The 16,695-nt window shown below is 46.6% G+C and overlaps 1 protein-coding gene across 1 annotated transcript in view; it reads left to right on the top strand.

The window, feature by feature from the left end:
- Positions 1 to 2,565: 2,565 nt before the first annotated feature.
- The window catches only part of col6a2 (collagen, type VI, alpha 2), a 44,584-nt gene continuing 30,454 nt past the window's right edge, over positions 2,566 to 16,695 (top strand). Inside the window, exons 1-6 of the mRNA XM_042307725.1 lie at positions 2,566 to 2,731; positions 4,996 to 5,096; positions 6,926 to 7,026; positions 8,494 to 8,637; positions 11,620 to 11,982; positions 15,698 to 15,718. Of these exons, the coding sequence (XP_042163659.1) occupies positions 5,009 to 5,096; positions 6,926 to 7,026; positions 8,494 to 8,637; positions 11,620 to 11,982; positions 15,698 to 15,718 (717 nt within the window). The 5' untranslated portion in view covers positions 2,566 to 2,731; positions 4,996 to 5,008. The remainder of the gene's footprint in view (positions 2,732 to 4,995; positions 5,097 to 6,925; positions 7,027 to 8,493; positions 8,638 to 11,619; positions 11,983 to 15,697; positions 15,719 to 16,695) is intronic.

Below are 16,695 nucleotides of genomic sequence, written 5' to 3'. Positions count from 1 at the left end.
GGGGTTAGGGTTAGGGGAAAAGGGGTTAGGGGAAAGGGGTTAGGGTTAGGGAAAAGGGGTTAGGGGAAAGGGGTTAGGGTAAGAAGTTAGGGTTAGGGGAAAGGGGTAGGGTTAGGGGAAAGGGGTTAGGGTTAGGGGAAAAGGGGTTAGGGTAAGAAGTTAGGGTTAGGGGAAAGGGGTTAGGGGAAAGGGGTTAGGGTAAGTTAGGGTTAGGGGAAAGGGGTTAGGGTTAGGGAAAAGGGATTAGGGTAAGAGGTTAGGGTTAGGGGAAAGGGGTTAGGGGGAAAGGGGTTAGGGTTAGGGGAAAAGGGGTTAGGGTAAGAGGTAAGGGTTGGGGGAAAGGGGTTAGGGGGAAAGGGGTAAGGGTAAGAGGTAAGGGTTGGGGGAAAGGGGTAAGGGTTAGGGGAAAGGGGTTAGGGGAAAGAGGTAAGGGTTAGGGGGAAAGGGTTAGGGTTAAGAGGTAAGGGTTAGGGGGAAAGGGGTTAGGGGGAAAGGGGTTAGGGTTAGGGAAAAGGGGTTAGGGTAAGAGATAAGGGTTGGGGGAAAGGGGTTAGGGGGAAAGGGGTAAGGGTAAGAGGTAAGGGTTGGGGGAAAGGGGTAAGGGTTAGGGGGAAAGGGGTTAGGGTTAAGAGGTAAGGGTTGGGGGAAAGGGGTTAGGGTTAGGGGAAAAGGGGTAAGGTTTAGGGGAAAGGGGTAAGGGTTAGGGGAAAGGGGTTAGGGTTAAGAGGTAAGGGTTGGGGGAAAGGGGTTAGGGGAAAGGGGTTAGGGTTAGGGGAAAAGGGGTTAGGGTAAGAGGTAAGGGTTAGGGAAAGGGGTAAGGGTTAGGGGAAAGGGGTAAGGGGTTAGGGGAAAAGGGGTTAGGGTAAGAGGTAAGGGTTGGGGGAAAGGGGTAAGGGTTAGGGGGAAAGGGAAAGGGAAAGGGGTTAGGGTTAAGAGGTAGGGTTAGGGGAAAGGGGTTAGGGGAAAGGGGTTAGGGTTAGGGGAAAAGGGGTTAGGGTAAGAGGTAAGGGTTAGGGGAAAGGGGTAAGGGTTAGGGGAAAGGGGTTAGGGTTAGGGGAAAAGGGGTTAGGGTAAGAGGTAAGGGTTGGGGGAAAGGGGTTAGGGGAAAGGGGTAAGGGTAAGAGGTAAGGGTTGGGGGAAAGGGGTAAGGGTTAGGGGAAAGGGGTTAGGGTTAAGAGGTAAGGGTTAGGGGATTGGGGTTAGGGGAAAGGGGTTAGGGTAAGAGGTAAGGGTTAGGGAAAGGGGTTAGAGTTAGGGGAAAGGGGTTAGGGGAAAGGGGTAAGGGTTAGGGGAAAGGGGTTAGGGGGAAAGGGGTAAGGGTTAGGGGAAAGGGGTTAGGGTTAAGGGGTAAGAGGTAAGGGTTAGGGGGAAAGGGGTTAGGCTTAAGGGGTAAGAGGTAAGGGTTAGGGGAAAGGGGTTAGGGGAAAGGGGAAAGGGGTTAGGGTAAGGGGAAAGGGTTAATTTTGGATTTAGAGAGAGAGGAAAGGACATGAGAGGAGGGTAATTCTTTCTTCATGAGTCACATTGAAACAGAGGAGAGCAAAGCACCCCCCCCCCACACACACACACACACACACACACACACACTTCTCTCTGTTCTCTTTTTAAGGAAAAATGCACCCCTCGCCAGAAACATCTGGCATGTGTGTGTATGTGTATGTGTGTATGTGTATATCTGTGTGTGTGCTGTGCTGTGCTGTGCTGTGCTGTGCTGTGTGTGTGTGTGTGTGTGTGTGTGTGTGTGTGTGTGTGTGTGTGTGTGTGTGTGTGTGTGTGTGTGTGTGTGTGTGTGTGTGTGTGTGTGTGTGTGTGTGTGTGCGCGCGTGTGTGTGTGTGCGTGTAAGGCATGTTGACAGCAATTGATTAAACAGACCCTCCACAGGTACCTGACCACATACCTCTGCACCACATATAATCACACACATAAACACACACATACTTACATACACACACTCCACACACACCTCAGCACCACATATAAACACACATCACACACACAGGTTGTTACAGTGTTGTTTAGTGTGTGTGTGTTCTATAGAGCTCTAAAATGTGCCTAGTTTAATCCCAGCCCATTTCCCTGTGAATCCGTCCATGTGTGTTCTATTACCAACCAGATGACATCAAACAAGACTTAAAAGCACTGATGCCCCCACCCCGCCCGCCCACCCTGGCCTGTCTGTGGCTGAGGCTGTGTCTGTGCCTGGGTCTGTGTCTGGGCCTGTGTCTGTGCCTGTGTCTGTGGCTGTGGCTGTGGCTGAGCTAAGCCCACTGCCCAGGCATCGCTATAAGCACTCATATGGTCAATTCAGATCCTGCTGAACTCTCTCTTAAGCCCTGCTGCTAGGCGCAATCTAAACGAGTCATATCACTGAATGCTGAAAGGGTATTAACAGGCGTACTGGCACGCGCCAACACAAGTGCACGCTCACACGCATAAGCATGCAAACACACGAGCGCGAATGTTCAGACAGACACACACACACACACCTCCTGTGGACCCAGGGCGCCTCCTCGTGGATGCATACAGGAGAACAGAAGGAGGGATCAAAACAGCTCGAGCTCACCGAGAGAGAAACGGGAGAGCAAGCCGTCTCTTCTCCTTTGGGACGCCCGAACCTCGCGCACATTCAGAACGTTATTTTATTCCTCTCCTTTTCCTCCTGTCTTTCTCCCCACGAGATGAGAAACTGATTCGGCGAGGGTTCCACGCGCTGTTACGAATAAGTTTTGGGTGAGTTTATAAAGTTTAACTGCATATCTCTGCCGTTAGTTCGCCCATCTATATCTCTCTCTCTCTAACTACTGCTATCAATTCAATTCAATTCAAGCTATCTCTGCCGTTAGTTCGCAAATCTCTCTCTAACTGCTGCTATCTCTGCCGTTAGTTCGCCCGTCTGCCTCTCTCTCAATTCAATTCAAGGGGTTTTATTGGCATGGGAAACATGTGTTAACATTGCCAAAGCAAGTGAGGTAGATATTATACAAAAGTGAAATAAACAATAAAACAAATAAACAATATCTCTCTCTCTCGGTTATCTTTAATATCCGACTCAAATATGCATTAGGGTCTATCACATCTTAAAGCCTTGTAAATGTGTGTGTGGAGTATTTGAATATATGCACGCGCATCGTCTCCACTCTCATTTGGTGACCAGTCAATTAGCAAAAACTATTTTTGGCCACCGCTAATATTTCGGTTTTAGACAGAGTTGCGAAAATCAACTTTAGTTCAGATGGTTAGTGTTCTGTGCTGACTGGGTGCGTTCCTGTTCAGATGGACAGTGTTCTGTGCTGACTGGGTGCGTTCCTGTTCAGATGGACAGTGTTCTGTGCTGACTGGGTGCGTTCCTGTTCAGATGGACAGTGTTCTGTGCTGACTGGGTGCGTTCCTGTTCAGATGGACAGTGTTCTGTGCTGACTGGGTGCGTTCCTGTTCAGATGGGACAGTGAGTTCCTGTTCAGATGGACAGTGTTCTGTGCTGACTGGGTGCGTTCCTGTTCAGATGGATAGTGTTCTGTGCTGACTGGGTGAGTTCCTGTTCAGATGGACAGTGTTCTGTGCTGACTGGGTGCGTTCCTGTTCAGATGGACAGTGTTCTGTGCTGACTGGGTGCGTTCCTGTTCAGATGGATAGTGTTCTGTGCTGACTGGGTGCGTTCCTGTTCAGATGGACAGTGTTCTGTGCTGACTGGGTGCGTTCCAGACCTAGGCATACGCAGATTACAAATCCCATTAGTGCTTTATCGTGTTGATATGGTGGTTCCTCGGACAAACATATTGGAAAGATATGATATTCTGCTCAGATAATGTTTGTATAATTCTGGAACACACCCAGTACAGAACATGTCTCCCTGTTCCTCCCCGTTAAACCGTTACCGGATCTTACCGTTAGAGGAGGCCAGACCGGAAACAGAACAAATCAGTTTGATTTCTATAGACGGGACCGTTGTTTTCACTGGAAATTGCTGGCTTCCCAACTAGGCATAGGCCTATGCACTTGTGATTTGAAACAATCCACAGCTATTAAAAAAATAAAAACAAATAAGCGAATGATCCTCTGTGGCTAAGTCAAGCTCTCTGGTGAAGTATTTTATTCAGACAGGAGTAGTTATATAATTTTGGCAAAACATTAATTTACTTTAGGGGAAGCCAGCATCCGAACAGTGCATTGTGCACTCGCCAACTTTCATTTCCAATTCGCAAGTGGCGGAAACCAGAGATCTGTATATAATGACGAGATGCTCATGTCTCCGCCCTAAAAAATGCGAGTCCTTGTCCCAAGTGCAGGAATGCCGGCAATAAGCTTAGGACTGTATGTTATGCCCATTGAAACGCATTGGGTTTAGTCAGGACAGATGTTGGTGAGAGTGAGCTCTCTCGCTTCGCCTCTTCCTCTCTGCTGAAACTAACGAGCAAAACAGTGTCCCCCTCTCTTACTGTATGTAGCCCATGTATCTGATGCTGTCTGGCCAGAAATAGTCTGACATGCCATATTCTGGTCTTGACAGCATCAGATACAGTGGGGCAAAAAAGTATTTAGTCAGCCACCAATTGTGCAAGTTCTCCCACTTAAAAAGATGAGAGAGGTCTGTAATTTTCATCATAGGTACACTTCAACTATGACAGACAAAATAAGAAAATCACATTATAGGATTTTTAATGAATTTATTTGCAAATTATGGTGGAAAATAAGTATTTGGTCACCTACAAACAAGCAAGATTTCTCACAGACCTGTAACTTCTTCTTTAAGAGGCTCCTCTGTCCTCCACTCGTTACCTGTATTAATGGCACCTGTTTGAACTTGTTATCAGTATAAAAGACACCTGAATGTCCAGACATCTGTATAACTGTCCATCTGTATAAATATCCATCTGTAGAACTGTTCAGGAATCTGTACGAACCCAGGTGAGATACAGTCATTCTATGCAAATGTGATGTCATTTGTGGATTTAAGGTTTTAAAGTATGTGTGTGTGTTTGTGTTTGTCATGTCAGGTAGGAAGAGAGGATGATGATGATGATGAGGTCAGAGTTCATCGTGCTGTGTTTACTGTTTGGAGCTGCAGCACACGTCCAGGCCTTCCCAGAATGCAACAGTGAGTTCCCTTCCTACCATGCACAGCTCTAGTTCTGACATCATACTGACATCATACTCCAGCCTGCATTTGCATCCCAAATGGCACCCTATTCCCAACATGGTGCCATATTATTGACCAGAGCTCTATTTGACCAGAGCTCTATTTGACCAGAGCTCTATTTGACCAGAGCTCTATTTGACCAGAGCTCTATTTGACCAGAGCCCTATTTGACCAGAGCTCTATTTGACCAGAGATCTATTTGACCAGAGCTCTATTTGACCAGAGCTCTATCTGACCAGAGCTCTATTTGACCAGAGCTCTATTTGACCAGAGCCCTATTTGACCAGAGCTCTATTTGACCAGAGCTCTATTTGACCAGAGCCCTATTTGACCAGAGCTCTATTTGACCAAAGCTCTATTTGACCAGAGCTCTATTTGACCAGAGCCCTATTTGACCAGAGCTCTATTTGATCAGAGCTCTATTTGACCAGAGCTCTATTTGACCAGAGCTCTATTTGACCAGAGCTCTATTTGACCAGAGCCCTATTTGACCAGAGCTCTATTTGACCAGAGCTCTATTTGACCAGAGCTCGTTTTGACCAGAGCTCGTTTTGACCAGAGCTCTATTTGATCAGAGCTCTATTTGACCAGAGCTCTATTTGACCAGAGCTCGTTTTGACCAGAGCTCGTTTTGACCAGAGCTCTATTTGACCAGAGCTCTATTTGACCAGAGATCTATTTGACCAGAGCCCTATTTGACCAGAGCCCTATTTGACCAGAGCTCTATTTGACCAGAGCTCTATTTGACCAGAGCCCTATTTGACCAGAGCTCTATTTGACCAGAGCTCTATTTGACCAGAGCTCATTTTGACCAGAGCTCTATTTGACCAGAGCCCTATTTGACCAGAGCTCTATTTGACCAGAGCTCTATTTGACCAGAGCTCTATTTGACCAGAGCTCGTTTTGACCAGAGCTCGTTTTGACCAGAGCTCTATTTGACCAGAGCTCTATTTGACCAGAGCTCTATTTGATCAGAGCTCTTTTTGACCAGAGCTCTATTTGACCAGAGCTCTATTTGACCAGAGCTCTATTTGACCAGAGCCCTATTTGACCAGAGCTCTATTTGACCAGAGCTCTATTTGACCAGAGCTCTATTTGACCAGAGCTCTATTTGACCAGAGCTCTATTTGACCAGAGCCCTATTTGACCAGAGCTCTTTTTGACCAGAGCTCTATTTGACCAGAGCTCTATTTGACCAGAGCTCTATTTGACCAGAGCTCGTTTTGACCAGAGCTCTATTTGACCAGAGCTCTATTTGACCAGAGCTCTATTTGACCAGAGCCCTATTTGACCAGAGCTCTATTTAACCAGAGCTCTATTTGACCAGAGCTCATTTTGACCAGAGCTCGTTTTGACCAGAGCTCTATTTGACCAGAGCTCTATTTGACCAGAGCTCTATTTGACCAGAGCTCTATTTGACCAGAGCCCTATTTGACCAGAGCCCTAATTGACCAGAGCTCTATTTGACCAGAGCTCTATTTGACCAGAGCTCTATTTGACCAGAGCCCTATTTGACCAGAGCCCTATTTGACCAGAGCCCTATTTGACCAGAGCTCTATTTGACCAGAGCTCTATTTGACCAGAGCTCTTTGTAAAATGTGTTTTTCATTCCTCAGACTTTGATGTTCTGTACTTTGGATGTCCAATAGGGCGTAGTGCTCTGTTTACACTTGACAAGAAGTAATACTTTGACTTGGGCTATTTTGAGATTTCATTGGATGTTTGTTTGTGTTTACATGTACATGTGTGTGTGTTATCATGTGTCCAAACGTGTGTGTGTCCTGCAGAGAAACATGAGTGTCCTATAGACGTGTACTTTACGATCGACACGTCTGAGACCATCGCCCTGCAAGAACCTCCCCCTGGATCACTGGTGGAGAGCATTAAGGTTCCTACTACAACTATATTATAATGTCCCCCCTCCCCTGGATCACTGGTGGAGAGCATTAAGGTTCCTACTACTACAACTATATTATAATGTCCCCCCTCCCCCTGGATCACTGGTGGAGAGCATTAAGGTTCCTACTACTACAACTATATTATAATGTCCCCCTCCCCTGGATCACTGGTGGAGAGCATTAAGGTTCCTACTACTACAACTATATTATAATGTCCCCCTCCCCCTGGATCACTGGTGGAGAGCATTAAGGTTCCTACTACTACAACTATATTATAATGTCCCCCTCCCCTGGATCACTGGTGGAGAGCATTAAGGTTCCTACTACTACAACTATATTATAATGTCCCCCTCCCCTGGATCACTGGTGGAGAGCATTAAGGTTCCTACTACTACAACTATATTATAATGTCCCCCTCCCCTGGATCACTGGTGGAGAGCATTAAGGTTCCTACTACAACTATATTATAATGTCCCCCTCCCCTGGATCACTGGTGGAGAGCATTAAGGTTCCTACTACTACAACTATATTATAATGTCCCCCTCCCCTGGATCACTGGTGGAGAGCATTAAGGTTCCTACTACAACTATATTATAATGTCCCCCTCCCCTGGATCACTGGTGGAGAGCATTAAGGTTCCTACTACAACTATATTATAATGTCCCCCTCCCCTGGATCACTGGTGGAGAGCATTAAGGTTCCTACTACTACAACTATATTATAATGTCCCCCTCCCCTGGATCACTGGTGGAGAGCATTAAGGTTCCTACTACTACAACTATATTATAATGTCCCCCTCCCCTGGATCACTGGTGGAGAGCATTAAGGTTCCTACTACTACAACTATATTATAATGTCCCCCTCCCCTGGATCACTGGTGGAGAGCATTAAGGTTCCTGTATTGATTGATTGATTGATTGATTGATTGATTGATTTCACCTTTTACTGCAACACTATAATTACAATATTAGTATGTTACATTTAAATATATTTTATTATTAAGTTAACCTTTTAGCACTTATTTATAAACTCTTATTTATAATCTCTTATTTATAAACTCTTATTGCTCCTTAATGTGTGTGCAGATGTTTACAGAGCGTTTTGATAGATAGATACAGTAGATAGATGGATAGATAGATAGATAGATAGGTAGATAGATAGATAGGTACAGTAGATAGATAGATAGATAGATAGATAGATAGATAGATAGAGTAGATAGATAGATAGATAGATAGATAGATAGATAGATAGATAGATAGGTACAGTAGATAGATAGATAGATAGATAGATACAGTAGATAGACACAGTAGATAGATAGATAGATAGATAGATAGATAGATAGATAGATAGATAGATAGATAGATAGATAGATAGATAGATAGATAGATAGATACAGTAGATAGATACAGTAAATAGATGGATGTCTAACCCCTTCCTCCTCCTTGATGTGTGTGCAGATGTTTACAGAGCGTTTTGCAGAGCGTCTGGAGGATGCTGACTATAAAGGTCTGGTCCAGATCAGATGGCAGTTAGGAGGACTACACTTCTCCCAGAGACAACAGGTCTTCAGCCGTATACAGGCCAAGGACGCCTTCATCCAGGTGGGTCAAACTCACACACACTCACACGCACGCACGCACGTAGCACATGCACGCACGTAGCACACACACACACACGCACGCACGTAGCACACACACACACGCACGCACGTAGCACACACACACATGCACGCACGTAGCACACACACACACACGCACGCACGTAGCACACACACGCATGCACGCACGCACGTAGCACATGCACGCACGTAGCACACACACACACGCACGCACGTAGACACACACACACGCACGCACGTAGCACACACACACACGCACACACGTAGCACACACACACACGCACGCACGTAGCGCACGCACGTCACACACACGCACGCACGTAGCACACACACGTGTGCACACAGATGTTTACACACACACGCACGCACGTAACACACACACACACGCGCGCACGAGCACACGCACGCACGTAGCACACACACACGCACGCACGTAGAGACACACACGCACGCACGTAGCACACGCACGTGTGCACACACGCACGTAGCACACACACACACGCACGTAGCACACACGCACGCACGTAGCACACGCACGTGTGCACACACGCACGTGTGCACACACGCACGTAGCACACACGCACGCACGTAGCACACACGCACGCACGTAGCACACGCACGTGTGCACACACGCACGTGTGCACGCACGTAGCACACACACACACGCACGCACATAACACACACACACACGCACGCACGTAGCACACGCACGCACGTAGCACACACACACACGCACGCACGTAGCACACACACACGCACGCACGTAGCACACACACACACGCACGTAGCACACGCACGCACGTAGCACACACACACGCACGCACGTAGCACACACACACGCACGCACGTAGCACACACACACACGCACGCACGTAGCACACACACACGCACGCACTTACACACACACGCATGCACGTAGCACACACACACGCACGCACGTAGCACACACACACGCACGCACGTAGCACACACACGCACGCACACACACACAGCACACACACACACACGCACGCACACACACACACGCACGCACGTAGCACACACACACGCACGCACGTAGCACACACACACGCACGCACGTAGCACACACACACACGCACGCACGTAGCACGCGCACGCACGTAGCACACACACGCACGCACGCACGTAGCACACACACGCACGCACGTAGCACACACACACGCACGCACGCAGCAGCACGCACACACACGCACGCACGTAGCACACACACACACGCACGCACGTAGCACACGCACGCACGTAGCACACACACACGCACGCACGTACACACACACACGCACGCACGTAGCACACACACGCACGCACGTAGCACACACACACACGCACGCACGCACGTAGCACACACACACGTAGCACACACACACGCACGCACGTAGCACACACACACGCACGCACGTAGCACACACGCACGCACGTAGCACACACACACGCACGCACGTAGCACACACACGCACGCACGTAGCACACACACACACGCACGCACGTAGCACACACACACGCACGCACGTAGCACACACACAAGCACACACACGCACGCACGTAGCACACACACACGCACGCACGTAGCACACACACGCACACACACGCACGCACTTATTTAAAACACACACACACGCACGCATTAGTCACACACACACACGCATTGGTTTTCATTAAATGTAGGAACACACACATGGGGCACGCACATTAAAGACAGTTTCATACAGGTTGCACGCACGTTAGTTTCAGGGGATACAGTAACTGCACGTTGTTGTTTCAGGGGGATACAGTAAACACTGTTGTTGTTTCAGGGGACACACACACATGTTGTTATTTAAGTAACTGTTGTTGTTGTTGTTGTTTCAGGGGATACACAACTGTTGTTGTTGTTGTTGTTTCAGGGGGATACAGTAACTGTTGTTGTTGTTGTTGTTTCAGGGGATACAGTAATTGCTATTGTGGTTTACATACAGTAACTGTTGTTGTTGTTTCAGTAATGTTGTTGTTTCAATACAGTAACTGTTGTTCTTGTTTCAGGGGGATACAGTAACTGTTGTTGTTGTTTCAGGGGATACAGTAACTGTTGTTTGTTGTTTCAGGGGATACAGTAACTGTTGTTGTTGTTTCAGGGGATACAGTAACTGTTGTTGTTGTTTCAGGGGATACAGTAACTGTTGTTGTTGTTTCAGGGGGATACAGTAACAGGGGATACAGTAACTGTTGTTGTTGTTTCAGGGGATACAGTAACTGTTGTTGTTGTTTCAGGGGATACAGTAACTGTTGTTGTTGTTGTTTCAGGGGATACAGTAACTGTTGTTGTTGTTTCAGGGGATACAGTAACTGTTGTTGTTTCAGGGGATACAGTAACTGTTGTTGTTGTTGTTGTTTCAGGGGGATACAGTAACTGTTGTTCTTGTTTCAGGGGATACAGTAACTGTTGTTGTTGTTTCAGGGGATACAGTAACTGTTGTTGTTGTTGTTTGTTGTTGTTGTTTCAGGGGATACAGTAACTGTTGTTGTTGTTGTTGTTTCAGGGGGATACAGTAACTGTTGTTGTTGTTGTTGTTTCAGGGGATACAGTAACTGTTGTTGTTGTTGTTTCAGGGGGATACAGTAACTGTTGTTGTTGTTTCAGGGGGATACAGTAACTGTTGTTGTTGTTTCAGGGGATACAGTAACTGTTGTTGTTGTTTGTACAGTGTTTGTTGTTTCAGGGGATACAGTAACTGTTGTTGTTGTTTCAGGGGATACAGTAACTGTTGTTGTTGTTGTTGTTTGTTGTTGGGGATACAGTAACTGTTGTTGTTGTTTCAGGGGATACAGTAACTGTTGTTGTTGTTTTACAGTAACTGTTGTTGTTGTTTCAGGGGGATACAGTAACTGTTGTTGTTGTTTCAGGGGGATACAGTAACTGTTGTTGTTGTTGTTGTTTCAGGGGATACAGTAACTGTTGTTGTTGTTTCAGGGGGTGAGGGGAATACGGTATCTAGGTAAGGGAACCTACATCGACTGCGCCCTCGCCAACATGACACAGGAAATGACACGCTCGCCTTCGGACCCCAGGGCACTGCGATTCGCTGTCATCATCACCGACGGTCACGTGACAGGAAACCCCTGCGGCGGGGTGAAGGTGACGGCGGAACGAGCGCGCGACGAGGGCATCAGAATGTTTGTGGTCGCAGCCACGAAGAACGTGGACGAGACGGGTCTGAGGGAGATCGCTAACTCTCCGGCCAACATCTACAGAAAAGACTTCCTGGCTGTCGACCTCAGTGGCAACAGGCCTGTTATACAGCTGGACACTATAGACCGCATCATCAAGACCATGGTAACACACACACACACACACACTAACACACACACACACACACTAACATACTGTTATACAGCTGGACACTATAGACCGCATCATCAAGACCATGGTAACACACACACACACACACACACACACACACACTAACATACTGTTATACAGCTGGACACTATAGACCGCATCATCAAGACCATGGTACACACACACACACACACACACACACACACACTAACATACTGTTATACAGCTGGACACTATAGACCGCATCATCAAGACCATGGTAACACACACTAACACACACACACACACACACACTAACATACTGTTATACAGCTGGACACTGTAGACCGCATCATCAAGACCATGGTAACACACACACACACACACACACACTAACATACTGTTATACAGCTGGACACTATAGACCGCATCATCAAGACCATGGTAACACACACACACACACACACACACTAACATACTGTTATACAGCTGGACACTATAGACCGCATCATCAAGACCATGGTAACACACACACACACACACACTAACATACTGTTATACAGCTGGACACTATAGACCGCATCATCAAGACCATGGTAACACACACACACACACACACTAACATACTGTTATACAGCTGGACACTGTAGACCGCATCATCAAGACCATGGTAACACACACACACACACACACTAACATACTGTTATACAGCTGGACACTGTAGACCGCATCATCAAGACCATGGTAACACACACACACACACACACTAACATACTGTTATACAGCTGGACACTGTAGACCGCATCATCAAGACCATGGTAACACACACACACACACACACTAACATACTGTTATACAGCTGGACACTATAGACCGCATCATCAAGACCATGGTAACACACACACACACACACACTAACATACTGTTATACAGCTGGACACTGTAGACCGCATCATCAAGACATGGTAACACACACACACACACACACTAACATACTGTTATACAGCTGGACACTGTAGACCGCATCATCAAGACCATGGTAACACACACACACACACACACTAACATACTGTTATACAGCTGGACACTATAGACCGCATCATCAAGACCATGGTAACACACACACACACACACACTAACATACTGTTATACAGCTGGACACTGTAGACCGCATCATCAAGACCATGGTAACACACACACACACACACACTAACATACTGTTATACAGCTGGACACTATAGACCGCATCATCAAGACCATGGTAACACACACACACACACACACACACACACACACACTAACATACTGTTATACAGCTGGACACTATAGACCGCATCATCAAGACCATGGTAACACACACACACACACACACACACACTAACATACTGTTATACAGCTGGACACTATAGACCGCATCATCAAGACCATGGTAACACACACACACACACACACTAACATACTGTTATACAGCTGGACACTGTAGACCGCATCATCAAGACCATGGTAACACACACACACACACACACTAACATACTGTTATACAGCTGGACACTATAGACCGCATCATCAAGACCATGGTAACACACACACACACACACACACACACACACTAACATACTGTTATACAGCTGGACACTATAGACCGCATCATCAAGACCATGGTAAACACACACACACACACACACACACTAACATACTGTTATACAGCTGGACACTATAGACCGCATCATCAAGACCATGGTAACACACACACACACACACACTAACATACTGTTATACAGCTGGACACTATAGACCGCATCATCAAGACCATGGTAACACACACACACACACACACTAACACACTGTTATACAGCTGGACACTATAGACCGCATCATCAAGACCATGGTAACACACACACACACACACACACACACTAACACACTGTTATACAGCTGGACACTATAGACCGCATCATCAAGACCATGGTAACACACACACACACACACACACACTAACATACTGTTATACAGCTGGACACTATAGACCGCATCATCAAGACCATGGTAACACACACACACACACACACACACACACACACTAACACACTGTTATACAGCTGGACACTATAGACCGCATCATCAAGACCATGGTAACACACACACACACACACACTAACATACTGTTATACAGCTGGACACTATAGACCGCATCATCAAGACCATGGTAACACACACACACACACACACTAACACACTGTTATACAGCTGGACACTATAGACCGCATCATCAAGACCATGGTAACACACACACACACACACACACACACACTGTTATACAGCTGGACACTATAGACCGCATCATCAAGACCATGGTAACACACACACACACACACTAACATACTGTTATACAGCTGGACACTATAGACCGCATCATCAAGACCATGGTAACACACACACACACACACTAACATACTGTTATACAGCTGGACACTATAGACCGCATCATCAAGACCATGGTAACACACACACACACACACTAACATCCTGTTATACAGCTGGACACTATAGACCGCATCATCAAGACCATGGTAACACACACTAACACACACACACACACACACTGTTATACAGCTGGACACTATAGACCGCATCATCAAGACCATGGTAACACACACACACACACACACTAACACACTGTTATACAGCTGGACACTGTAGACCGCATCATCAAGACCATGGTAAACACACACACATCACACACACACACACACACACACACACACACACACACACACACACACACACACACACACACACACACACACACACACACTAACATACTGTTATACAGCTGGACACTATAGACCGCATCATCAAGACCATGGTAACACACACACACACACACACACACACACACACACACACTAACATACTGTTATACAGCTGGACACTATAGACCGCATCATCAAGACCATGGTAACACACACACACACACACACACACACACACACACACACACACACACACACACACACACACACACACACACACACACACACACACACACACACACTAACATACTGTTATACAGCTGGACACTATAGACCGCATCATCAAGACCATGGTAACACACACACACACACACACACACACACACACTAACATACTGTTATACAGCTGGACACTATAGACCGCATCATCAAGACCATGGTAACACACACACACACACACACACACACTAACATACTGTTATACAGCTGGACACTATAGACCGCATCATCAAGACCATGGTAACACACACACACACACACACACACACACACTAACATACTGTTATACAGCTGGACACTATAGACCGCATCATCAAGACCATGGTAACACACACACACACACACACACACACACACACACACACACACACACACACACACACACACTAACATACTGTTATACAGCTGGACACTAGACCGCATCATCAAGACCATGGTAACACACACTAACACACACACACACACACACACACACACACACACTAACATACTGTTATACAGCTGGACACTATAGACTGCATCATCAAGACCATGGTAACACACACTAACACACACACACACACACTAACATACTGTTATACAGCTGGACACTATAGACCGCATCATCAAGACCATGGTAACACACACACACACACACACACTGTGATGATGACGTACTATAGTGTCATATTTAAACTCTTTATTTTGTCTTTTTCCAGACCCATCTGGCCTATCAGGAGGTGAGACTGAGGACAACAATATCACTGTTACCATACAATCAACATACTGTTGTAGCATACCTGGTGACATATCACTATATATACACACAATATATCCAAAGTATGTGGACACCAATTCAAATGAGTGGATTCGGCTATTTCAGCTACACTCGTTGCTGACAGGTGTATAAAATTAAGTACACAGCCATGCAATCTCCATAGACAAACATTGGCAGTAGCATGGCTCAAACTGAAGAGCTCAGTGACTTTCAACATGGCACCGTCATAGGATGCCACCTTTCCAACAAGTCAGTTTGTCAAATGTCTGCCCTGCTAGAGCTGCCCCGGTCAACTGTAAGTGCTGTTTATTGTGAAGTGGAAATGTCTAGGAGCAACAACGGCTCAGCCACGAAGTGGTAGACCACACAAGCTCACAGAACGGGACCACCGAGTGCTGAAGCATGTAAAAATCAGTTGTCCTCGGTTGCATCACTCACTACGGACTTCCAACCTGCCTCTGGAAGCAACATCAGCACAAGAACTGTTCGTCGAGAGCTTCATGAAATCGGTTTTCATGTCCGAGCAGCCGCACACAAGCCTAAGATAACCATGCGCAATGCCAAGCGTTGGCTGGAGTGGTGTAAAGCTCATCGCCATTGGACTCTGGAGCAGTGGAAACGCGTTCTCTGGGTTGATGAATCACGCTTTACAATCTGGCAGTCCGACTGACAAATCTGGGTTTTGGCGGATGCCAGGAGAACGCTACCTGCCCCAATGCCAACTGTAAAGTTAGGTGGAGGAGGAATAATGGTCTGGGGCTGTTTTTCATGGTTCGGGCCCCTTAGTTCCAGTGAAGGGAAATCTTAACACTACAGTATACAATGACATTCTAGATGGTTCTGTGCTTCCAACTTTGTGGCAACAGTTTGGGGAAGGCCCTTTCCTGTTTCAGAATGACAATGCCACCGTGCACAAAACGAGGTCCATACAAGAAATGG

The sequence above is a fragment of the Oncorhynchus tshawytscha genome, linkage group LG28 (genome assembly GCF_018296145.1).
Source record: "Oncorhynchus tshawytscha isolate Ot180627B linkage group LG28, Otsh_v2.0, whole genome shotgun sequence".
NCBI lineage: Eukaryota > Metazoa > Chordata > Actinopteri > Salmoniformes > Salmonidae > Oncorhynchus > Oncorhynchus tshawytscha.
Note: the sequence above shows the minus strand (reverse complement) of the source record. Positions and strands in the feature narration are given on the sequence as shown.